Here is a 26090-nt window from a genome sequence, read left to right as displayed (position 1 = left end):
ATGGGCAGGCATTGTTGGTGATGTCTTGATTGGGCCCCATGTTCTTCCACCTACGCTCAATGGAGCACGTTATCATGATTTCATACGGGATACTCTACCTGTGCTGCTAGAACATGTGCCTTTACAAGTACGACACAACATGTGGTTCATGCACGATGGAGCTCCTGCACATTTCAATCAAAGTGTTCATATGCTTCTCAACAACAGATTTGGTGATCGATGGATTGGTAGAGGCGGACCAATTTGAAGAGAAGTAATAAAATGAGCTCTAACATGGAAAGTTAGCGTTACCGGACACATGTCCACATAACATATTCTCTTTCTTTGTGTGTGAGGAATGTTTCCTGAAAGTTTGGCTGTACCTTTTTGTAACACCCTGTTTACTGAGTAGCAGTTTTCCATCTCATATTCATAAAAGAAGTTATCACACATGTACCACTGATCTAGACAATATCCCAAACACTTAAAGAGTTCCCTTCCAAAAAACAACTGATGCTGCAAAGGAAAGTAATGCTAACTATTTTGATGTTTTGAAAGCATTTTCAATTCCTCACCTGCTGTTATTGCAGCTTTGTCAACATAATGTGTTGTAGTGATTAAATGTTTTGAAAACAGCTTATTCTGGTTGCTGGATTGGTTCAAGTAGACAGAAGAATCAATGTACTGCCGGTCACTGTTCAGTTCCTGCCACTATTGTTGATAAAGTCAAAGTTTTTTAGCTGTCATTAACACACACTCCACTGAAAACTTACGTCATGGCAAAGTAAGCCGGATGTAACCTACCTATTTCTTAAGAATTGATCATAATTTAGAATCGATCTGTTCACTGTTAGAGGATCACACATCAGTTACTGATATTTAAAAGTAAGTGTCCCAAGCCCCATGAACAAATAAGATTGTGGATAAAATTCCAGAATAAAATAATTAGCCTACTATACCACTAAGAGATTAGAAATTGGAAAACTACATATGTTAAATTTTACTGTTTTGAGTTTATTCTTTATACACAAGCTGAATATTTCTAACAGGCCAAAGTAACATACACGCTATTAGCGAATCACAGGTGTTACTCACACATAATTAAGTCCATTAGTAGAGACACAGGCCGAGAGTCGTGCTTGGATAGCTCAGTCGGTAGAGCACTTGCAAGTGAAAGTCAAAAGTCCTGGGTACGAGTCCCGGTGTGGCACCAGTCTTAATTGGCCAGGAAGTTTAATGAATATAGCTGTTTGTCTGGAACAATAACACACAAAATTTGGTGTCCTAAATTCCAATAATGGCGGTCTCTCCTTAGTAACTGATCATACTTCACCCTTGATGATACAAAACACATTAACAGAAAACTTTGTTGATATTCATCCCATTATAAATCTTTACATAAAATATGCTGTTCTCATTATGTGCATGAACCATATGCTGAACCTATAATACTAACATACATCACTCCCTTCCACTGAGTGAGGTGGTGCAGTGACTTCTGTCAATTTCTTTGTGTTGCTGTAAGTCAAAACTTTTATAAGACATTCTTATTTACTTATGCAGGAACCCATAATACCTCACTGTGCAGTGACCATTGGAGTTTCAGGGAGGAGGAACAGAAATCAGTTGCGAATAATCTGAATTTTATTGTTGATAAATTTTAACTAAAGAAAAGTCATCATTGACAAAAGGCAAAAAAAAGCAGTAAAGTAACAGTGCTTAACAACCAATGTCATACAGCCATACAAGGTAAATGTGAAACACACTGTGCTATAAAAAACTGTAGAAATTATTGCAAAAGATACAGTCAGCGAAACCAAAGTGGTCAAAGTCTAATACAAAACTGAACCTGCTGTTCAAGAAAGAATGCAGTGGTCTCACTGGGTCATATCTGAAAATTTACACCCTATATATGAGAATGCCATTAATTATATCAGACAAAACAATTTTATTGTAAACAAATTGGACAAATCAGTTGGCATTTATTCCATGAGAGTATGCATGTAATATTGTAAAATTTCCATTGAGTTTTAACTGTAAAATAGGTGAATAATTAAAACTCATGTATTTTCAATTTAACCCATTTTATGGTTAAAATTCGATAAAAATTTCACCATATCCTTTGTTGTAGTAAGTGGCCACTAATTTGTGTAATTTATTTCCAATGAAAAGGTCTGATTTTGACGTAATGCCCTTATAGAGAGCATGAATGTTCGGATATGACAAATTAGAGGCTGTTGCAGTCTTTTTTAAGCAACAGCTTCAGTTCTGTACTAGACTTCAACCACTTTGGTCCACTGTCTGCTACTTTTGTGATGACTGCTATAGGTTTTTCCGTATTCAAATTGTGATCTTCAGCACCTGAAATTCATTTCAATGTGACCACATTATGTGTTTCATGGTATGTTGTCTTCTACATACCCCTTGTGCAGCTGTGTGACACTGGTTGTAAGCACTGCAGCTTCACTGATTTTTTTTTTTTTTTTGTCTTTTTACTGTTTTCAGCACTTAAGATGACTGTTCTGTACTTAACAATCAATCTGCAATAACATTCAGATTGTTCAGGACTGGTCACTGTTATGCCTGCTTACTTTTGTATCAATATTCTGAGAAGGAAAGATGCTACTCACCATATTGCAGAGGTGGTGAGTCACAGATTGGCACAACAAAATGATTTTCACACTTGAAGCTCTCAGCCAATGGCCTTTGTCAACAAACACACACACACACACACACACACACACACACACACACACACACACACACTCTCTCTCTCTCTCTCTCTCTCTCTCTCTCTCTCTCTCTCTGTCTGTCTGTGTGTGTGTGTGTGTGTGTGTGTGTGTGTGTGTGTGTGTGTGTGTGTGTCAGTACGTCTTTTTCATTTATATTTTCATGATTATGGTTTTACTGCCTTCTGTTTGCTAACTCCCTTTGGATTGTCCTTGCGATATAGTAATGTTTCATTATATTGTTTTTAAATGCTTTTCTTCACTTACTGAATGCAAGATCTAGATTGTAAAAAGTAAAGTATATAAATTTTAGTGAAAAAAGTGAAGATTACTATTCACCACATTGTTAATGGATTTGGCAGTTGGCGTTCACTTAAACAAGTCAGAAATGTGCCTGTCAACCACTCAGCACTTCCCTTCTTATTCCTTTATGTGAATTCTGGAAGAGGACTTTCTACTATCATATAAATACCTTGCTGGCATTAGTGCTTACTGCCACAGATTGGAAATGTTCTGAAACATTGTATACATCTTCCTTATGTTTCAGTTAAAGAAATCTGTCGAGTACTTTTTCCTTATGAAGCAGCAAATGATGATGAACTCACTCTGAAGGAAGGTGATTTAATCACACTCTTGAGCCGTGAAGTGCAAGACAAGGGATGGTGGAAAGGAGAGCTTAGAGGTCAGATCGGTGTGTTCCCAGATAATTTTGTTGAAGTCATTCAGCAGGAGGAGGTAACTATTTTTCTGCTTGTTATATTTGATATAATTTTTAAGATCACACACAGTTTTTATTAAATTTGGTGAAAATGGTATGTATTAACTTTTACTGGTCACAGATAGGAAGGCAACAATTTAATTTCAAGATCTTAATATCTCATTTTATTTCTCAAAAAATTATTTAGTAGATGTCCTAAGCTCTCCTTTTTAAAACTACTTCATTTTGTTCAAAAAAAGCGGTGTGTGCTTACTGCAAACAAATCAGAGCATGCACTTGGATCATTAATGCTTTAATACTAAATTATGATGATAGGTTCTTCAAACTTGTAATTCCCAGGACAGTTGATAGAAGAAACACTCTCAGCTGTTGAAAATGATGAATCCTTTCACAGGTAGGAGAAGGGAAATTGTTAAGTTAAATTTACATGTTTACATATATATATATTTAGTTGAATGTGGAGGGAGGGTGCAGGTCAGTCAAATTTCAGGCTAAGAGAGACTCATATTTTTTCATAATTTATTTTCTATAGCAGTGATTTTTATTTTGTTTGGTAAATGTTCCTTGTTGCTTTGTTTTGTGATGATATTACTTTGTTCCACTATCCCGTTCCTTTGCTTCACAGTTGTGCTGTTTGGCTGCTGTTCTTCATTGGATTGGCTTGGTTTTCAGCTGATTCTCCCTGTGCCCCCACCCCTCCCCCTTCCTCCCTCCCCCCTCCCCAGTGGAAATTGTTTCATGATGCTTTGGTTGTCACTCTCATTTTCTTTGTTTGAAGATTCCTTTCTTTGAGTATCTTCCTTCTGTTTATAATGACCTATTTTCTTTATTCACTGATATTTCCATTTTCCAGTTGTATTACGTATGTTGCTTATTGGGGCAGAACTTCCTTTGTTCACCATTCCTTCTTGCTGACGATGTTACTGTTTAGCAGTTTTCATTCTTTTTTGTCACCACTGTTTTTGTTGAATCTTCAATTTCATCATGCACCATAATTCTCCATCTGTTTCATACTGGGCACCTTCATTTTTTTAATCCTGTACTTCAATACATGACTCCTGTTACTGAAGATTGATATGGTGTGTGCACCGTAGCTCTTCTGACAACTTGAATTCTGGGAGACTTACCATTGGGGAATCTGAACATCTGTGGAGGAATGGCAGCCCATTCTTCCCCAAAGATCAAAACCAGAAAAGATATTATGTTGATCAATGGGGTCAGGAACAAAGTCGATAGTCTAACTCATCCCTAAGGTGTCCCACTGGGTTTGGGTAGGGACTCTGGGCAGGTCAAATAATTTCAGAAATGTTACTGTCAACAAGCCATTGCCTCACAGATTCTGCTTTATGATAGGGTGTATTGTCAGGCTGATACAGTCGATCACTATGCCCAAACTGTTCCTCTGCGGTATGCCCCAGAAAATGCTGTAAGACCTGTTAATATTCTTCATTTTTCGTTTCCTTAAGTGCAATAAGGGGACCAGATCATAATAAAAAACTCTCCCATATTGCATCACCACCTCCTTCAAACATGGCACTACACATGATGGCAGGTAACATTTGCCAGACTTCGTCATATCCAAATCTTTCTGTTGGATTGCGACAGGGTATTGCGTGATCCATCAGTCAGAATCACTTGCACGGTGGCATCACTCTTCACACCGTCTCGCTTATGAAGAGCTGCACAACCGTTGTTCCTCACTGTTATCAACTCTGTCATTGTGCTAGCTGGTTTAGTGGCACTGTTTTGGAGCTCAAGTGTGAGTCCTTCTACTAAGTTAAACATTTTACAACCACCCTTCTCAATTAAACTTCCTGGCAGATTAAAACTGTGCGCCCGACCGAGACTCGAACTCAGGACCTTTGCCTTTTACGGGCAAGTGCTCTACCATCTGAGCTACCGAAGCACGACTCACACCCGGTACTCACAGCTTTACTTCTGCCAGTATCTCGTCTCCTACCTTCCAAACTTTACAGAATCTCTCCTGCGAACCTGCAGGTTTTAATCTGCCAGGAAGTTTCATATCAGCGCACACTCCGCTGCAGAGTGAAAATCTCATTCTGGAAACCCTTCTCAATGTTTGACGGTCACTGTCTTTTAATATGCAAGGTCTACTTCATCTTGGTTTAGATGTGGTTCTTGCTTTGCATTTCCTCTTCACTATTACATGGCCAACAGCCAGCTTGGGCAGCTTTATAGTGGTTGATAGTCCTAATGGAATTGTTACTCAGGTGAAATCGAATGGCCTGTCCAAGTTCAGCCAGTGAGCTCTCCTGAGTGACCCATTCTGTTGTTACTGCTTATCTACTGATAACACAGTATTCCCTGCCTCATTTTGTACTGGCAGGTCCACCTCTCAGGACATCTAGTGGTCAGTTTGCATTACACAGGGATGCCCAGATACTTTTGATCAGATAGTGTATTTTGCAAATGTGCTGTCACCATAGAAGAGCTACAGTCTCACATACTTTTATTCCAAAAGTATGTGGCCTTTTGTATCAGCTCTCTGTAAAAGTATAATATCCAGCCGGCATAGTCCATATCAACTCGGGCAGGCTAGAATGAAATCTTACCTTCATAGTCTCGGATGTTACTAAATTTGGCATATGTTAAAATGAAGGTCTAAGTAAAGAATATGTTTTTTTTGTTTTCTCCAAATTTCTGCTCCAAGATACAGCCCTCCAAAGATGACACTGTGCATACCGTTTTGAAGATGCGAATTTTGGAAAAATTTTTAAAATGCAGGACCTCTGGAACAGTTCTAGATATTTTTGGAGGGTTTTCTTATTTGAAAGATAATTGCTCTATGATTACAAAGAAATGCTCCATTTGGACTTACCTGTCAAAGTTCTTTTACTATAGCATTCTGAACTTCTTAATAATTTATGGAAAAACTTTTCAAAAATGCCAATCCATAATTTTTTTCTGTTGGTTAGTGCCATATAGTTCTGCATTCCCTGAAAAGGAGAGCTTCCACTGCTAGATTGAAAACTTATATAAACAATATAAATTTTTTGCCATTATCACATAACAGCCTCATAAAAATCAAAACCTAGCCTTAGTTAACATAGAGTTTTGAAAGATATGTAAGAGAAGCATTTTTCAAGCATTTTAAATGGTTCCAAACCTGTATGTGCACTCTGTTATGTGCTAAAATTAGTCGGTCAGTGAACTAAAAATGTGTTGCACTGCTTCAGTATCTTCCTTTGATATAGTGTGATGCCTTCCTGTTGAACCAGTAGGACTGGAGCACTTAGTCTTCGAAACATTGTGAACAGGAAGGGAGGACTGATGGTGGTGCTGCTGTTCTTCATCTGGAAACCTATATCCAGCAGCTGGTCCATGTGGTAGCATGAAGTTCACTACAATTTCGTTTAACTCATAACTGGTATCTACAATCTCTGCAGTCCACCAGTTAGTCATACACACACGCCACAAACATCCCCCTTCTCAGGTTGTGAATCTTAATATTATCTTGCTGTTTTTAAGGTGTTGGCTGAATGAACAAAATTTCTTCTTTCTTGCTCTTTAAAGCGCGTGCAATATGAGTTCGCCCATCATTTTGAATCCAAAAAGTCTTCTAAATTCCTTTCACAGGAGTAATTTGTTTGGACCATTCTTTTTTCTGCTCATGGAATTCTTAGATTTCCTCTTTGTGCAAAAGAATGAGGGCTATAAATGTGTACGATTTCACGACTCTCGTAAAATATTCAGAATTCTAAATTGCAGCTGTACTTAGCCTGGAAAGATTGTTTTGTGGCATGGTACTTCAGCAGGCCTCCTACACAATCACAAGGCCCCTTCCTGTGACCAGTAGCACTCGTATACCCAGTCAGTTGGAACAAGCTACTCACTTCAAAGAACTGGTAACGACCTTTAAAGTGACTAGGAGCACCATCAGAAATTATGATGATCTTCTCTGCCTTTGTTTGCAGTTGAAGAATTTTGTGCATTGCTAGTAAAGCAGTGCAGAGTCATATCCTGTGTCATCACTTATAATTCCAACACTTGTGGTCATGTTTTGAAAAATGTCACTCCTGCAAAAACTGAAACTTGGTGATTACTCTAATGCTATCCGTGTACTTCTTGTGGGAGAATTACAGACCAGTTCTCAGCAAAATCACAGTGAATCACTAAACATTGATCTTCAGCCTGCACACACCGTTTCACTTCTGCAATGTGTTGTTGTTGCAATTTCTTCAGATGCTGGTGTGTTACTGCTTTCACTGACCATTTACCAAGCTCATCAATAAAACTGTCAAATGCAACAGTTCTCATAATTAGTTTATTTTCCTCCCATGTTGCATATGTAATTTGTGCAGAGTTATCTGCTATGTCTTCCAGGCCAAGTATCTGTAAAGACAGTCTTCCCTTTCCAGGGCAATCTCCACATTCTTGGAACAAACAAGTATCTCACTTTAGATCACATACTACTAATGACTACACACGCCCAACCAAGGTGTCATATGTTACATGCTCCAGTAAGTTCTTCATAACTGTCACACAAAGTTCAAAATCCATGAAGTACACATATAAACAGAGATCTCTACGTGGGTGTGGAACTACCCTCTTAGGTTGTAGTGCTTACAGTTTCGATCTTCCAGTATGTGAAGCTGTATAGTTGCTCTTATAAATTGCAAAAGTTTCATTAATACTGCAAGTCATGTACCTCTTCACTTTCACAACTTTTTGACCCTCAACTGTTTCAGTTACAGTGTCTTTTTTGTTGGCACTCTGGTGAGAACAGTCCCATTTATCTTCCATATAAAATGACTGCACTATTTGAACTTGAGCTGCTTCTGCAGGATGACCATAATAGGGATCTGGCCTTCCAAAGACTCCTTTTACAGATCTCACATTTCTTGATTTGTCTACCATGTACTTTGATACCGATGGAACATGGTTCAAAACTGTTTTCTTTGAAAATGTCTCTGGAATAATAGTTAAAACTTGCTCCTTTGCACTGTAGGAAGCACAATATTCAACAGCTGAATTGATATTTGTGAAAATTCCTTGCAAAAGTGCTTTGGTTCATTTCCTTCTGAAGATTGAATTTCTACTTCGAAGAGTGTGGTCAGTTTTCCTGGAGTGTATTCATCCATAGCTTCAGAAATTTCTCTGTGGTTTCTTGATGCACAAATCTTATGACTCGACTTCATTGACCACGGTTTCTTAACAGGCCTAAGACCTACCTCTGTAGTTAACTGGCTCAGGGTATTTAATTCTTCCTCTGTTGATGCAAAATCTTCATCTGCACCACGGGAGGCTTCACCTCGTTCAGATACTATCGTTGTTGTTATTCTCTCAAAACATTTAGAACACAAAAACTCATCACTGGAAACGTCTTCATTTTGAAACAGTCTTCAAATGAGAACACTTATTCCCAACCTGAACAAAGTCTGCTTTTTGGTTGGTCTTATACATCACTCTTTTATGGACATGCAAAAAGTCAACACACTGTGGCCCCAGTCAGAAAGCATTTCAAACAGTCTTTTTTGCAAAACACTCTGCAACTGTGTCAACTGGCAAATTCCTCACAAAAACAGAGAACTCACTGGATGGGCTCAGATTTCTTAAAGCCTCTTCACTAAACAAATTAGCACTGAACAACTACAATACAGAAACCTGCAATGAAAAACAAGAGCAAAGAAACTGACAAACTACTACATACAACGAAGTGTAAGAAATATCTGCAATGATGAAAGCGAAAAGAAATATCTGCAATGATGAAAGTGAAAAGAAATAACTGTAAGAAAGACAATAAAAATAAACATTGTAACAAAGAAATTAGTAAGAAACAACTTCAATGAAGACATACATTACACTTGAAAGATTAAAAAAAATCATTTTTCAAAATAAAACCTGTCCAATTTAAAAGTAAAAGCTCTCCATTACAGAGAATATAGTACTACATGGTACCAATCAACAGGAAAAAAACTCCAACTTTACTGGATTGGCATTTTTGAAAAAAAAAATTCTGTAAATTATAAAAAAATTCAAAAGGCAACAGTAAAAGAACTTTGACAGACATGTCCAAATGGAGGACACCTTTGTAATCAAAAGCAGTTATCTTTAAAATAAAGAAAACTCAAACAAAATATCTAAAACTGTTACAGAGATACAACATTTTTAAAAAATTTCTGAAATTCACATCTTCAAAATGGTGTTTGCAGTGTCATCTTTGGAGGCCTGTATCTAGGGGCAGGAATTTTTTGGGGAAAACAAAAAAATGTGTTTCTTACTTAGTCCTGAGTTTTAACATATGCTAAGTTCAATAACATCAGTTACTATGAGGGTAACCCCCCTGCCTGATGTGATATTGATTATACCAGCTTCAACCTATCTTCGACTTTATTACTACCTACGTAACAGGTACTCCCTTACCCACCTTACCATTCACCCATAAACTGCCTCCGCAAATCTCCCCTTCTTCCATTAGTTTCAAAGGCTCTTATCTCTGTTTAAAATCTTTCATAGTGCAATGCCTGGATTTGTGTACATGCTCAGAACCTTCATCCTTGAAGCCAGTCGTAAAGTCTAACAAAGTGCCACCCACTGTCAAACGATGCTATCCAACTCAAATCCTCAAAAGTGGTGTCTCTTCTCCCATGACAATAATCCACAACACTGCCCTCAACACACAACCATACCTTATCATAGCTCACAAATCCACACTGTCCCCTTACTTAACCTATTGTACTGAGCACACCTTCAAACCAGGACCATTGAAAGGTACAATCACATCATGTCACCTTACAATACTAACCACAATTTGTTCCTAATTCTCACATCTATTTCTCTTGTAGTTCTGAAAACATTTGTTTTATTGAAATGCTTAACCTTCAGTCTCACATCTAAATTTAACTTTGATGCCTTTATTAAAAATCTCCTTTCATTCACGTAGAGTAGGCTGTTCAGACTTCAGTGCCCATCCACAGGCAGCCAGCTTCCTACAGGCATAGTTTGGCAAAAAGCTGACATGTCTGCAGTTGGAGACCCTGTGCATAGTGTATGCAGACATGCTGCCCCATCATTGTGTGAATAGACAGTGGTGGAAAAGTGACTCCCACATACACCGAACGCATACAATAGTGCTGCCTGACAAGTTGGCTGTATTAACTACACTTGCCCATGGATGATCTGAAGAGTGCCTGGAGGCACCCGTGCCACATGGGACAGTGCTGGAACAGGCTGACTTAGAGAACAATCTTAAAATACCATGACACCACAGTCTTGAATGAAAAACAATAATGTGACCATGGAATCTTGTCTGGAAAGTACTGACCACAACACCCAAAAAATCATCCCCCAAAATAATCGTTTGCAGGCATTCAAAGAATTCCACACTTCCAGTGTTGCCTTCTGATCCTTTCCAAAAACATCTCTAGCATTACCCTAAAGCAGTTCAGTGCCATATAGGGTCTGCAGTTTTTCAAATTTAAGGAGGTAGTTCACTCTTAGCCCTGGTTTGTGTGACTGGAGGTGCCCCACCCAGTATTTCCAAACTCAGCTAAGGATTTCCTCAGCCCTTCCAGGAGGAGGACCCTATAGTTCTGAAAATTAACTTACTTTTATATTGTGCTGTAAGCTGCACCTCCCGATACTGACCAGTTTATCTGTTTCTTTGTGATTTTAAACATTTTGTACACTGACTTCAATTTTTACACAGTGCAAAGTTGGGGTATTTTTCATATTCGATAATGAAGGCCAATCCGTCTCTAACTTTCACCTTTCGAAAGCATGTACATCGCTCCAAATTTTAGTGAAATGAATTTTTTTAAATTCTTATTTGCGTTAGTAGTATTTCATGTTTTCATGGTGTGTAAATTTTTGCAGCTCAGTGCAGACAGGCAGTCTCCAGTTCGCACAACATGTAAACTTGTCATTCTTTTAGCATGATGTGTCTTTAAATAATTTTACTTCAGTTTTTATTTTTGTTTTATATGTATAGCTCACGGCCGGGTTCATCCTTTTCTAATCAGTTCCGTTTTGGCAGCTTGGGTGTCAGGTGTCTCACGTGTAACTGCCTTGGTGAAGGCTGATTAATGTGTGTGTATGTAGTGTGTCATGTCATGCTTCTGTTATTTATGGTGATAAGAGTGTGTAAGAATGAAACCCAGCACTGTTGCTTTACAAAACATAAAGAGGTGTGGCTATAAAATGAGGGGGCTGCTGCTATCACAGAGTAAGTACACATGTGCTGAAGATGAAACACCAATAGCTGCAAAGCCTTCTCAGTCGAATGTAGCACATCTGGTGTCTGCAGACAGATCAGTGTGGCCATGGCCTTCATTTGTATAAGAGCTGTTATTTCGTTTTGCCAGAAAAATTGTAAGTGTACAAATAGAGCAACAAATTGTCGTGCAACTGCTACTGAAATAGGTCTTTCACTAAAAACAGTGTATGGTGAAGACTGTTCATCACGTACACGAGTTTGAGTGGTTCAGGCATTTCCAAAATGACTGAGAATACATTGAATATGACTCACAGGACACCTTTAAACATCAAAAACAAATGAAAGTATCAAAAAAGTATGTAATATGATTTGATCTGACTTTATTCGATCAATTGCTAAACTGCAGGAATTGTCAAAGAATACAGACGGCAAAAATAACATGACAAGTCTTAACATCAGAAAAATGAGTGAAAAAGTGCCAAAAATTCTCACCATCTGAAAAAAAGCAGCTAGTACAAATGTTTGTACTGATATTTTGAATAACATGGAAATATGCCTTGTTTCTTGGAAAGATTGGTTTTTCACTTATGATCCAAAAACTAAGTGCCAACCCATGCACTGTAAGGACCCAGCTTCACCAAAAGCAAAAAAGCTTGAATGGGCAAATTGGGATTCAAAGTGATTCCCCACTTCTACCACCCCCCCCCCCCCCCCCTCAAACATTCATGGAATTGTATATCTTCCCTTGGTTCCTAAAAGTCAAACTATTGGTTGACATTTCTAAGTGAAGGCTCTTGCTCACCATTCTGAGAAAATTAATAGAAAAAAATTGCCCAAATTGTGGAAGAACAAGTTATGGGTTATGTAGTAACACATTGCACCAGCTCATATCATCTGTTAAGAGGTCCCTAGCCAAGTACAGCATCCCAGTGTTAAACCACCCAGCTTATTTGCCTGACCTAGCACCATGTGACGTTTATCTATTCCCCAACATCAAATCTGCATTAAAAGGGAGAGATTAAGTCCATTGAATCAGTGAAAGAAAAAGTGGCATGGATAATAAAGGAACCCACAGAGAAAAACTTCCGCACTGTTTTCAACCGCACTGTTTTCATCAATGGAAAAGTTGCATTAAGTGTTTTAGGGATAGGGGAGGGCAATATATTAAGTGTGACAGTAACTAAATAGCTATGTTTTCGAAGTAACATGTTTTACATCAGTAGTCCCATTATTTTATTGTCACACCTCATATTTACCTAGTAATTTAAAGCAAATTATCTAATTGTAGTTTATGACATTATCTGTATGCAGCAACCAAAAAAAAGTGAACGCCCGCCAGCAAAGACTCAAACAACAACAAACCGAGTTAGAGACAGTATTACAAAACCTGTCATCCCTTCTGGTATAAGCAAGCTGGACTCAACAGAAGCACCACAGAAGAAGCCCCCAGAGGTAGCTGCAGCTCGATCAGGTAAAAAAAAAGTATTTATATGGTAATGGCAAAGTCTACACAAATACAAATGACTGAAGGAGAAAAGATGCTCACTTGCTGTAAAGTTGAGGCATTGAGTTGTCAATAGGTACTTAAATGTGACTGGAAACATGGCTGACATTTTTCAGAAAATGTCCTTCAGTGTGAACTAAAACTCAGATTCACACACTCTCTCACGTTCTAACATTCCCCCTCACTTCCCCTCCCCCTCATGTCAATTATTTTGTTTGGTGTGCCCAGAGAGGCCATAAGGCCCATTGTGTAGAGTGTAGACACTGGCACTTGCTTCGTGGCATTTGAGGGGGATGCCCTGCCTGTGAAGGTCAAGGTAATGGTGTGACATGAAACCGTATGTTCCACCTCCCACTCGTTGCTTCCATTGTCTCAAGTTTGGCCGCATGTCCTCGCAATGCAATGCCACTCCCATCTATGGTGACAAGTGGCCGCCCTCTTCATGTGGGGAGCCCTTGCACCCCACTGTCTGTGTAAACTGTTCTGGTCTCCTTTCTCCAAGCTCATTGGAGTGTCCAGTGTACATGTAGGAAAAAAGAATTCAGGAAATAAAGATCTTAGACTGTCTCATCTATTTTGAGGCCTGGAAGAAGTTTGACAGTCTTCATCCTGTGCATCTCTTCTATACCTTTGCCTCCATTACATCTTCCCCTCCTCTTCAACCCAGTCTTGCCCCCCCTTCCCTTTTCTCATCCTTAGTGTCTCAGCTCCCTTCCCCTCAAGGAAACATTCCTACTCCTCCCCCTACTCTTGCTCCCCCTCCCCTTCCTTCTCCTCATCCAGGGAAGAAATCCTTTTCTCTGGCTCCTGCTAAAGATGGGGCTCCCTCTCAAAACTACCCTCCCCAGCGTTCTCGAGGTAGAAGGCCTACAACCTTGGGTCAGATGAGGGACCCATGCTCTGATGGCCCCAAAGCCGCTCCCTCTCTGTCCAATCAAACATTGCTGCCCTTACTGATAACACCATTTCCCTCCCTCAGAGGTGTGGGGGGGGGGGGGGGGGGGGGAGGAGCAGCAGCAGCAACACAGGTCACCAGGTCACAGGACAAGGCTTCCTCGGGTTCCCGGGAGGCTTCGCCCCCTCCTCCTCATCCCAAATCAGAACCAGTTTTTATGGATGTCATGCCATCCTCATTGGTGGCAACCACTGACCAGGTGACATGACCGGCCCCCTCAGCTTCTACATGTCTACCCTGGACTGTATCCACAAGGTAATCCAATGAAAATGCAACAGATATTATCATCACCTACTGGAAATTCAATAACTCGTTTCCTCTTTCTCCACACTCTGTCTTGCACCTCAGGAAATTCACTTCCGTGATGACCACTGTCCAACTTTTCGTGGTTATTGAGTGTTCTGTTGGAACTCTGCCAGCCCCGGGATAGCATCTGTAGGGGTCTGCTCAATGGTTCGCACTGATGTCATTAGTGACTGGATCCCCCTTCATACCAGCTTGGAAGCAATAGCAGTAAGACTGCAAACAAGTCCAGCAATCACCATTTGCAATGTCTACCTCCCTCCTGGTTGGCCACTTCTTTATGTTGACCTGCCTGCTGTAATACTGTACCTCCTGCTCAAGCAATTCAGTGCCCACCACCATCTGTGTGAGCGTGCCACTTCGATGGGTAGGGGCCTTCTAAATGACCAACTTATTACAGACTTCGGTTTGTGTCTCCTCAATGACAGTTCCCCTACCCGCTTCACTGCTTCTCACAGCACCTTTTCTGCTATTGATCTCATGATCTCCTCACCTGCTCTCGCAACTTCCCTGCACTGGTCATCCCATTATGATCTTTGTGACAGTGACCACTTTTTGGTGATTCTCTCATTCCCCTGCCACTGATAGGCTCCCACGTTGGGCATTCCGCAGAGCCAGTTGGATTTTATGTACATCTGCTGTATGCTTTGACATCTCTCTCTCAGATTGCATTGATGCATCTTGCAAGACATCTCTGCCATCTTCTTCATGCTGCCGGCACTGCTATCCCACTATCCACCAGTACCCATTGTCATCAACCGGCATTGTGGTGGGCCAAGGATGTAGCAGTTTCTATCTAGGACCAGTGATGTGTGTTGCAATGATTTAAATGATACCCTTCAAAGACCAGCCTTCTTGCTTTTAAGCATCTCTTTGCTAAGGCTCTCTACGTTATTAATCAGAGTAAGAAGGAATGCTGGGAGTGCTATTTTTCTGTCCTGGGGATGTATGCCTCTTTATCACAGATTTAATCCAAGCTTCATAGCCTTCTGGGCTGCCAGCAATAGTCACCTGTCCAGGGTCTTACCCTCCAAGGCTCTCTGTGTACTGATCCATTAATCCTTGCAGAACACATCACGACACTGTGCGACAGCATTGGTGTCCTCCTCCGTCCCTGTTACCTTTCTCTAGCAGAAATACCGAGTTGGACAGACCCGTATCTGTATCAACCCCCACCAAGCTGAACTTTATAATGAACTCTTCACAGGATGAGAATTTTTGCAGGCTCTTACCTCTTCACATGATATGACCCCATCTCCAACAGACCATTTACTCAGATTGGAAACAGCACTCCGACAGACGTTCAGTAACTGTCGGCACCTTGTCGTGGTCTTCTTTCACCTACATTAGGTATATGACATGACTTGGCACCATCACACATTATTTACCCTCCACAACTGGGGCTTTTGTGGCCCCCTTCCAAATTTTATTCGAGAGTTTTTATCCCAACCGCTCTTCACTCAGCACCACATGGATTCAGGAGAACTGTATCCTATAGGGTTCTGTGTGAAGTGCCACACTCTTCCTCTTAGCCATCAGTGGGCTTATAACCTCTGTTGGGCCTGTGGTTACCTCAGTGTTCTTTGTCTATGATGTTTGCCTCAGGAGCATCTGCTGAGTGCCGGGTCCAAGGTGCTATCTGATGGCCCTGTGTGTGGAGCGTCTTCCATGGCTTCCAGTTTTCTCCCTGCAAAACGCATTTATGCATTTTTGTTGTCGACCCACAGTACTCCATAACCAGAACTTTATTTAGGTGACCAGCTCCTTGATGTTGTAGCACAGTCTCGTTTGTTGGCCCTTATTTTTGGTAAAAAGCTGCCCATATAAGCCACCTGAAGACTACATACGTGCAGAAACTTAATGCTCTCCATCTCCTGGTCCACACATCATGGGGTGCAGACCGTACTACTCTTCACCATCTTTACCATGCTCTGGTCTTGTACAGACTAGATTGTGGTAATCAGGTTTATGACTCAGCGGCTCCTTCAGCTCTGAAAAGACTTGATGCTGTTCACCATTGAGGGATGCGTCTGGCTGTTGGTGCTTCTTGCACTAGTACCGTTGACAATCTCCTCGCAGAAGCGTTGATTCCCCCTCTACAAATGCAATGGAGCCAATTCCTGGTTTCTTATGCAATCGCCGTTCGCCAATTCCCTGACCATCCCATGTACCCTGTCCTATTTGGAAATGGGGGATTTCTCCCTCCTGGTAATGGCTCACTGGCGGGATTGCCGGTTATCTCTATTGGGATTTCCATCTCCACTTACTGGAATGCACCCCATGTATTCCACCCCATGTATTCCACCCCCCCCCCCCCCCCCTGGGTTGTGCCTACACCACGGATTAGGACTAACCTATTCCAGGGCCCTAAGATCTTCATCGCCCGTATGATTTTCTGGTTTCTTGCACATTCCATTCTTGCGGAGTTCCAGGGTACCACCATCTTCTATATTGATGGTTCTAAGATGATAGACAAGGCAGGATATGCTTTCATGTCTCCTGGGTTAGAAAACCATATATTGCGGGGATCATGTACTATGTCCATAGCAGAGCTCCTAGCCATCAACAGGACCCTCCAATTTGTTTCTTAGTCCTCCCTCCAGAGTGTTTTAATATGTACCGACTCAGTGAGCAGCGTGCAGGCTATTGACCACCCTTTGGCCTCTGCTATCCATGACCTTCTCTCTGCCTTTGGCTGTGCCACCCACCTGGTTGTCTTTATCTGGGTCACAAGTCATGTGGATATCCCAGGGAATGAACTGAGTGGCTGTTCCTTTCATGATTCCAGCTGCCGATATGCAGATCTACATCAAATCTCTCTGCCCAAAAATGGAATGACATTTGATGTGCTGCTTCTCTCAGTAATAAGCTCTACGTAATCAGAGAGTCTACTGTGGTATGGCGCTCTTCCTGCCACTCCTCTCGGAAGCAGTCCACAGTCTTATGCCATCTAAAAGTTGGTCATACCAGGCTAACTCATTGTTTCTTCTTTCATAATAAACCTCCCACACAATGTGGCTGTGGAGCCAGACTGATGGTATCTCATATATTGGTGGAATGTCCCCTTCTTATGGCCTTTCATACTCAGTTTCCTCCATGAAAGTGGTTTTTATTTTTAGATACAAGGTTTTGCTTTACTCCTGGAACACAAGCAGGGTGGTGTGGTTGGGACCTCCCTTCATGTTATCTCAGTCTGTCACCCACGACCACTGCCCGTTGCTAAGACCACTCTTTTTATACATCTGTTTTCCCAGTTTTTAGATTTTGGATATCCTTTCATACCTTCTACAATGTGTGTTTTAAGTTCCTCGGTTCATAGTTTAAGTCCTCGACTGCATCCAGCCACTTTTAGCGGACCCTCTCTCTTCCATGCTAACTTTATAATCACTGGACTGATGACCTCGCCTTTTAGTCCGATAATCTCTCCTGCCTTCAATTAATTAACTAATCAATCAATCAATCAGTTGGAATCCTCAAGTAGTGGATCACTGAACAACAAACAGAAGATAGGCCAATCACTCATAAACAAAACTTCATCATTGGTATAAAAATTAATTTGTTCACTTGTGCTGTTGCAAACCCACACCAATATTCATTTCACTGGCTATTTATTACACAGATAAAATTATATTATTTTGTTAAAAAAACCTATAGGTACCTGTATATTGCAGTAGATAAGAAAGTTTTGCATGTTAGCATTTGCCAAAAACTTGTTTCAATATTTTGAATCATATGAGATGCAAAAGATGTTACCAATAGTTCGCTATTGCTGTAATCCTTCCACGTGGACAGAAGTGGAGACAGAGATACTACTCAGGTTTAAAGAAAATTTTAACAATGTTAGCTGCACATCTTCATACATTGCAGTGTATGACCTAAAAATACACCATTCATAAACTCGTACCAACTCTCATTTTTCATTGCAAACTATTCGAATTTCAGGCTATTGGTTTCTTAATTTTGTAATATCTCAATAACTATGACCATTAACGAAAGGACAGGCAGTTCGCCATGTGGGTATAAATGATGCTATATGATGCAAAAGAATCAACTTTCTTCACTAGACGGCATTTTTAAAATTATATAAGAAGGATTGAAGAGCACCTGGTGTGCCTAGACATTCTTCTCCTACTGGTACTGCTGCTCTTTGACTATTCAGCTAACCAGCAATTTCAGTGTGCACCTCCAATTGCATGTAACTGCATTCAGCCACTCATGGAGTGAGCACAGTAGCTACCATGCCATCAGAATGAGTGTCCACCCCTCTCATTTTTCCTTTGATTGTTAGTCAGCCACTTAAAACTGAGAAACAGTTTAACATGGTATTATAATTCTGTTGGATTATTCTATCTTTTTACTGTTACTTACATTTTAACATATTGCTAGAAAAGTAAACTTCATAATAGTGTGTCATATTGTTAGAAAAATATACCGTATTTACTCGAATCTAAGCCGCACCTGAAAAATGAGACTCGAAATCAAGGGAAAAAAAATTTCCTGATTCTAAGCCACACCTGAAATTTGAGACTCGAAATTCCAAGGGAGAGAAAAGTTTTAGGTCGCACATCCAAATCGAAACAAAGTTGGTCCACTGTAATATGAAACACAATTTAGGTTGAATGAATGACTATACAGCTACAGTAGTTTGGTTCGAGTCTTAAGCTTAGGAGTTCAGCTTTACCATGTAGCCATTGCTATGCGTCAGGTGCTCCGTACCTATTTGTACGGCTAGCATTTCTTTTTCATGTGCTTCGTCTGGTTTGAATTGATTGCTTATTTTTCTTTGATCTGGTAAGTGTCGTTCTCTTTGTTATAGATGTTTACGTCACTCTAAGCTGGAAATGCATAACTGTACTGTGTCATGCATTGTTTGTCGCATTCTGATAGTGAATGTTTACGACCCGTCGCCGCTCGCGGCATGGCTTGCTTTTGTGCGCGCTACCGCCTATTTTTTTTAAAAAAAAAAAATATTGCGTATGATAGAAGATGTTCTGAACGAGAGTTTAGCGAAAATTTTTCTCCGGTTGAAAATCTTTGCAGACGCCTCTATAGTACATTACATTCTGCACAGAAATTAGTCATCTTAGATTTAAAAATCTTGTCAATTGTCGTGCTTCATTTCTGACTGTATCACTATTAGGCATAAGAACAATACGAATATAAACATGGCATGATATGTATATTATTCCGCGTTTGCTGTTGTCTTATCCTAGTTTCGTAGTTTATTAGGCAGACAGGATTTAAATGAGATAGCAGCAAACACGAAAGAATACATGGCAACATGTTTATATTCGTACAGTATTATTTTTATGATGAAAAGAATACTGCATGCGATTCACAATTCATAAAAGTTCTTATTAGCAACGATCTCTTGTCACCGGTACGAAAAAATTCAGAACGTAGATTTGGCCATATTGACAAACATCCCAAACAATCTTGCCACTCGGATTTTCGTAGTATGTTGAAATGCTGCTACATTCGAAGATGAACAATACGGAATTTGTATTTACTTCGTTGGATAATGTATGAAAATGCAGTGATCGAAACTCGACGCGGTGAAAAAAAGCTCGTCTTACACCTTTTTTTTTTTTTTTTTTAAAAATTTACTGATGCAGAGGTTTTGTCGCCAGTATCTTTGTGCCTGTAAAGCATGCCTGTGTGGCGCTACATAATTCGACGGCAGAAGTTAGTTGTGGCGGCACCTACCAACATTTTTCAGAACTTCCGCTTACTTTGCACTCGATTCTAAGCCGCAGGCGGGTTTTTGGATTACAAAAACCGGGAAAAAAGTGCGGCTTAGATTCGAGTAAATACGGTAGTTTGTAAGAATACAGAAAAACCTGTATTTTCTTGCCAAAAAAAAAGATATAATCTGGAACCTGAAGGACTTGTTTTTCCTGATAAAGGCTGTGGCAGAAATGAAGACATGAATTTCAGTGATCAGATAATAAATAGCCATCTACAGATGTATTTGATTTACCATTGAGACACTGTTCATACCACAGACAGGTATTACTTTCAAAAACACCTCCAAAAAGTTGATCAGTCATTACACCAGTGTACGATTTTTACAAGTCAGTCATGGAATGTAAAAGTGTAAATTCTCTGGATTAGTGGTATAAGTGAATAACTAGTGAATAACAGTGACAAAATTATCAGTAGTGTGACATGTAACCCAGAAATAAACACAGTGATAGCTATTACAAAAGTAAGGTTCTGCATGGGAGAGTGCTATTTTCAATGTCCATTAAATAAACAAAAAGGAAAAGAGTATTGAAGTGTTTTGTGTGGAGTATTTCCTTAAATAGTGCTGAAGCATGGACACAAGAGGGGAGAAATGATTAGGGGCTTCTGAAATGAGGATCTGGAAAAGAATGGAAGATGTGAAATGGACAGATACAGTAAGGAATGAGGTTATGTTACAAAGGATAAACAAGAAAAGGCAAATAGTTAAACAATTACAAGGGCAAAAATAAAGTGTGGGACAGAGAATGGGAAGAAAATGCCGAATGGATCACGCTGTAGGAGGCACAGTGACTGAAGAGAGAACAAGAGGTAGACAAAGAGGAACTTTTGACATCAAGATTAGTGCAGCATACGCAGCCACAAAAAGGATGGCAGAAACCGGGACACCTTGGAGAATGCTGAAGTTGCAGTGATGGACTTGCCAAATGGGCAGAACACATCATCATCGTATATCCCTCAGATGCAATAATTCCTAAGGGTATTAAAATCTTGTGCTGACTGATAGAACCCCATTCAACTATATTTGTGATGGTTCAATGGTTCAGAGTATTTTTTGATGTCAATGAGTCAGAGTATTTTCTGACAAGCTTAGATATCTAGTATATATTCACCTATGAAAGGATAGTGAAGGAAATTACCTCTAGCTCCAGATCCACTTTTTTAATTGTCTCTCATTGTCTTCATTGTCTAGCCTGGTGGTAAAGTGTGCACGTGAAAACTAAAAGGTTGCAGGATGAAATCCCAGTTGATCCATGGATGTTTTCAGTCTGCCTTTAACTTAGCTTTCACCTGTCAGTGATGTAAACATCTACCAGGAATGGCAAATGGTAAGATTCCCTGTTAAACTGCAGAGCCCCTTACCCTGATAGAATTGTTGGATTAGGTTAGGAACACTCAAATCACCGAAGTGGTGTCCAATTAAGACTTGGCATCGAGCTGTTGAGACATTTGAAATTAATATATTGTTATTGTCTTGACTTAATCTAGGTTGCTGGCTTATTTGATATATTTTAATCCCCATTGCCCTACAGAATTATTTGGTTGGGCAGTACCAAATGAGATAGTGCTGTGGTTTAGGTACTGAACACACACTTCCGAGAAGTAGGATTCAAATCCACATCCAGTCATTCAGGTTTATATTTTCTGTTGTTTATGTAAGTCAATAAAAGATGAATAATATGATGGTTCTTTTGCGAAGACGCAGCATAATTCATTTCCTAGCCTTGCCTTATTGGAACTTTCGGTCTGTATCTATTGACCATGCCATAAGTGAGACATTTATCCCTAACTATGCATCCTTCCTTCAAACATTTCACACTGACAGGGGAGTAAAAGTTGAAAATGATGTGTGACCAGGAGAAGAGACAACTTTGAAAGGCAGAGTACCTAAAATGCTGTTAAAAGAATGGGCAAGTGAGTAGGACTTGCACTATGGTACTGCTGTGCAAACATAGTTACGTACAAAGGTGGTGGTGGTGGTGGTGGTGGTGGTGGTGGTGGTGATTTTGTGCGGCTCTATGGCCTGGTTCAAATCTTTGTTGGACCTCACTTCTGCAACTTGTGTGTCTTAACCTACCCCAGTTGTCCAATCACGGAAAGTGGGCCTTCAGTTAAATGTGGAATCTGTTGTTGTTGTGGTCTTCAGTCCTGAGACTGGTTTGATGCAGCTCTCCATGCTACTCTATCCTGTGCAAGCTTCATCATCTCCCAGTACCTACTGCAACCTACATCCTTCTGAATCTGCTTAGTGTATTCATCTCTTGGTCTCCCTCTACGATTTGTACCCTCTACGCTGCCCTCCAATGCTAAATTGGTGATCCCTTGATGCCTCAGAACATGTCCTACCAACCGATCCCGTCTTCTGGTCAAGTTGTGCCACAAACTTCTCTTCTCCCCAATCCTATTCAACACCTCCTCGTTAGTTATGTGATCTACCCATCTAATCTTCAGCATTCTTCTGTAGCACCACATTTCGAAAGCTTCTATTCTCTTCTTGTCCAAACTATTTATCGTCCATGTTTCACTTCCGTACATGGCTACACTCCATACAAATACTTTCAGAAACGACTTCCTGACACAGTGGAATCTGACCCGCATATTTCTGACAACTCCTCGCATCATTGAGAGGTGAAGGCTAGTTAAAAACAAAGATTGAAAAATTTGTGGTCGACAGAGACTCGATCCTGAGACTTCTTAGTTTCCAGGCACACGCTATACCACTAGTCCACCAGGCCTGACACGTACATAGCTTGTTCATTTATAGCTTTTGATGAGTGAGTGTGCGAGTATCAAAATATGTGACATTTATGGCCATATCTTTTGATTGCATTGACTTTTAAGCTTAACAAAGGGACCATAGACCTCAGTATTTGACATAAATTTCAACTTGATTCTTCTACCTGTTCCTAAGGAAAAGCGGGTAACAATCTGACACAGGCAGACATACAGATAACAAAGTGACTATACAGATTCTGTTTTTACTGATAGAGGTACAGAACTCTAAGAAAGTAGTAAAATACATATGGTACAGATCCATTAAGTGAGGTCAATTGGGAGAGTGAAAACTGATCATATAAACAGTGCAAGAGACAAGAACAGTAGTCCACCTTGCCCACAGGTGCAGAATTACACCTTCTGTTTGTGATACATGCTACTAACCCACTTATTTTGCCAGTCATGACATAAGTGGCTTCTGTTGCTATAGAAGTTAATTATGTCCAAGGTAGACCAAACCTCATCTTAACTAATTAAAGGGCATCAAACTTACATTTACGTGTTGTGTTCTTCAGTGCAATGGGATCTAACAGCTACTTACAAACTTCCAGTATTTCATTCACTGTTCTCATAAAAATAACTGACTGAGCTGTACCTGTCAAGTTCAAAGACTCATCCAGATACAGAGAAAGGAACTTCTATATAAATTGATACTTTCTCCTACATATCTTTCACTAAGTCTTCAGTTTGCCACAGAGAAAGGGACACTGGCTGTGGTTGTTGTCATAGTTATTGTCCCACTATTAAAATGTAGACTTCAATGAAGACAACTTCAGAAAATGATTCAAATTGCCAGCTATCTTATGAGAAATTTTGAAGTTAACTTTTACAGCAGAATCTCTTCCTGAATGATATGCATACTGGAATAGTGCAACACCTTTTATCAAAACATATCAGTTACAAAAGTTCACCAGACTGAAGTCTGAAGCTAATTTTTGTCGTTGTTGTTGTTGTTTTGTTATTGCTGCTGCTGCTGTTGTTGTTCTGTTGCAAAATTTAAATGAAGTGGCCACTCAAACTTCATTTGAATGTCTGGGTTTCAGGTTAGAGATTACTCTCTCATGCTTGCAGTCATTGTATTCATCTGACTCTTCTTTGTGATTTACTGTGTAATTTTACTGCAAATCTAATTTCTTGGTTTGGTTTACTATCTTACGTCATATCAAACTTTTGCTTAAGCGTCAATATCGGCGAAAAGGTACATTAAAAGCAGTTGGCATTGAAAGACTACTGTTACAGCTGGTCTCCTCCCATTTTGCAATTCAGCAACAACTGGGGCCTGCAGCAAGGTGGACTACTGTGAGACCTGAGTTTCTCCCAACATATTCTGTGTTCAAATAACTGACAGGAATACAGCTGTGTGACATTGCAGACAACTGCCAATAATTAGATAGATGCACAACTTGTCATTTTCAAGGCAAAATTGTAGCAAGTAAGCTCTGTGCTGCAAGGGATTTTGAAACCTAGGTTTGCAGGGCAGTTATGGAAAGATCAGTCATGAAAATTAATGATTAATGGGTAAAGTAGCATGAACTCTGTCAGTGGTTGTCAATTATGTCACCCAGCTGCATCCATGTAAGTTACTTGAACATAGTGTATGCAGGGAGAAACTCGGGTCTCACATTGTTTACCTCTATGTGGAGCAAATGTATCATTGCTTGTCGACATTGGATAAACGGTGCCAAAGTAGAGCAAGATCGCAGTGTGCTTCCTCATTTTTGATTTTTCCTGATGAAAATATTTTTTAAACATCTGTAAACGTTGTACATCATTTTAATTTCCCTTCCACCAGTCACATCAAGCATTGCGCTGACCCAGCTCTTGAGTGTGAAAAGATCCATTACACTTGTTAAAAGCTCGATTTAGTTTCCAAGGAATTGTTTGAGTTCATTTAATGATTGAATTAAAAATATCAGCTCTCTTGGAATATGGTGGACAGTCCATCTTGTCTGCAATCTGGCTGGGAATTTCATTCTGTAACTGCCCGGCATTTGGTGAAGCTTGAACAATTCTATGATTCAAGAGTCTAATACTATATCTTGACGTACTGCGACAAATATTAGGGAGAAAGATTTTGACAATGCAGCTATATCTATTGCTAGGAAAAGGTTTAAATTTTGCACTGATGACAAGTTTTTGTCAGCGGTTGATTTAATTAGTTTTGTTGAACTACCTCATAAAGCTGTAAAGAGGACTACAAGAGAATCATGTCATGTGTAGGCTGGTGCACATTCACCCAAGCCTAATACAACAGTAGCAAAAAGGGGTGCTTTATGTTTACATCGAGATGATCTGGATATTGTTGTTTTAAGTTAGGACAAAAGCAATGCTACCATTGTTCTGTTGTTCATGTCAAACAGGACTATCTTGAAAAGGTGCAGTGCTCACTGTCTGATTCAGCATATCGCAGCATTGCTGCTGACCCCCACAAGAAGTGGAAGAGGGGGGGGGGGGGGGAGGGGGAGAGAGAGAGAGAGAGAGAGAGAGAGAGAGAGAGAGAGAGAGAGAGAGAGAGAGAGACTAACAGCCTTATTAAGACAAGTTCCTTCTCGCAGGACACTATTAGGAGTCTTAATTCTCATTGTGCTGTTCACCCTAGGTTATATTGTCTTCCAAAGATCGACCAGGAAGGGGTTTCTCTTAGGCCAATTGTGAGTAACATTGGTACTTTAGCATTTCATGTAGCAAAACATGTCACTACTCTGGTCTGAATGAATGATATTCTAGTAAGTTGTTACGTGGCGAAAGACATGAAATGCACACTGTGCTATCGACCAACCATGGACAATGCGAATGATGATAATCCAAGGTGTTGCCAAAGTCTATCACCTTTTTGCCATACACAGGTAGTATTTCCACTATGATGTGAATTCCCCCCACCCTTCGCCCTACCTTTGGGTTCAGTAAAGGATTATTTTCGTCTGCTTAAGGCAGGTGTCCATCGTATTCCTCACAGTTTCAGCATGTCATATGTTGGTCAGACTATCAGGCTTACAGAGGACTGGTGTACTGAGCATAAATGTCGCATACATTCAACACAGCTGAGCAAATCTGCTATTGCAGATCGTTGTCTTGGCTCTAGTCATCCTAAGGAATACTACATCATAAAGATTCTGACATGCACTTTACATCATAGAGATTCTGACATGCACTTCCAGCTATTAGGATAGAATTGTTCAGGAGTCAGTTCAAACTAAATTAGCAAG

At 40.1% G+C, this 26090-nt stretch overlaps 1 protein-coding gene across 3 annotated transcripts in view; it reads left to right on the top strand.

Annotated features, from left to right (window-relative positions):
- Positions 1 to 26090, top strand: part of LOC124622844 (CD2-associated protein-like) — an 87800-nt gene that overhangs the window by 39299 nt on the left and 22411 nt on the right. For all 3 annotated transcript variants that reach the window (XM_047148639.1, XM_047148647.1, XM_047148653.1), the window contains 2 exons: positions 3256 to 3443; positions 12914 to 13073. In XM_047148639.1, the coding sequence (XP_047004595.1) occupies positions 3256 to 3443; positions 12914 to 13073 (348 nt within the window). The remainder of the gene's footprint in view (positions 1 to 3255; positions 3444 to 12913; positions 13074 to 26090) is intronic.

The sequence above is a fragment of the Schistocerca americana genome, chromosome 1 (assembly GCF_021461395.2).
Source record: "Schistocerca americana isolate TAMUIC-IGC-003095 chromosome 1, iqSchAmer2.1, whole genome shotgun sequence".
Lineage (NCBI taxonomy): Eukaryota > Metazoa > Arthropoda > Insecta > Orthoptera > Acrididae > Schistocerca > Schistocerca americana.
Note: the sequence above shows the minus strand (reverse complement) of the source record. Positions and strands in the feature narration are given on the sequence as shown.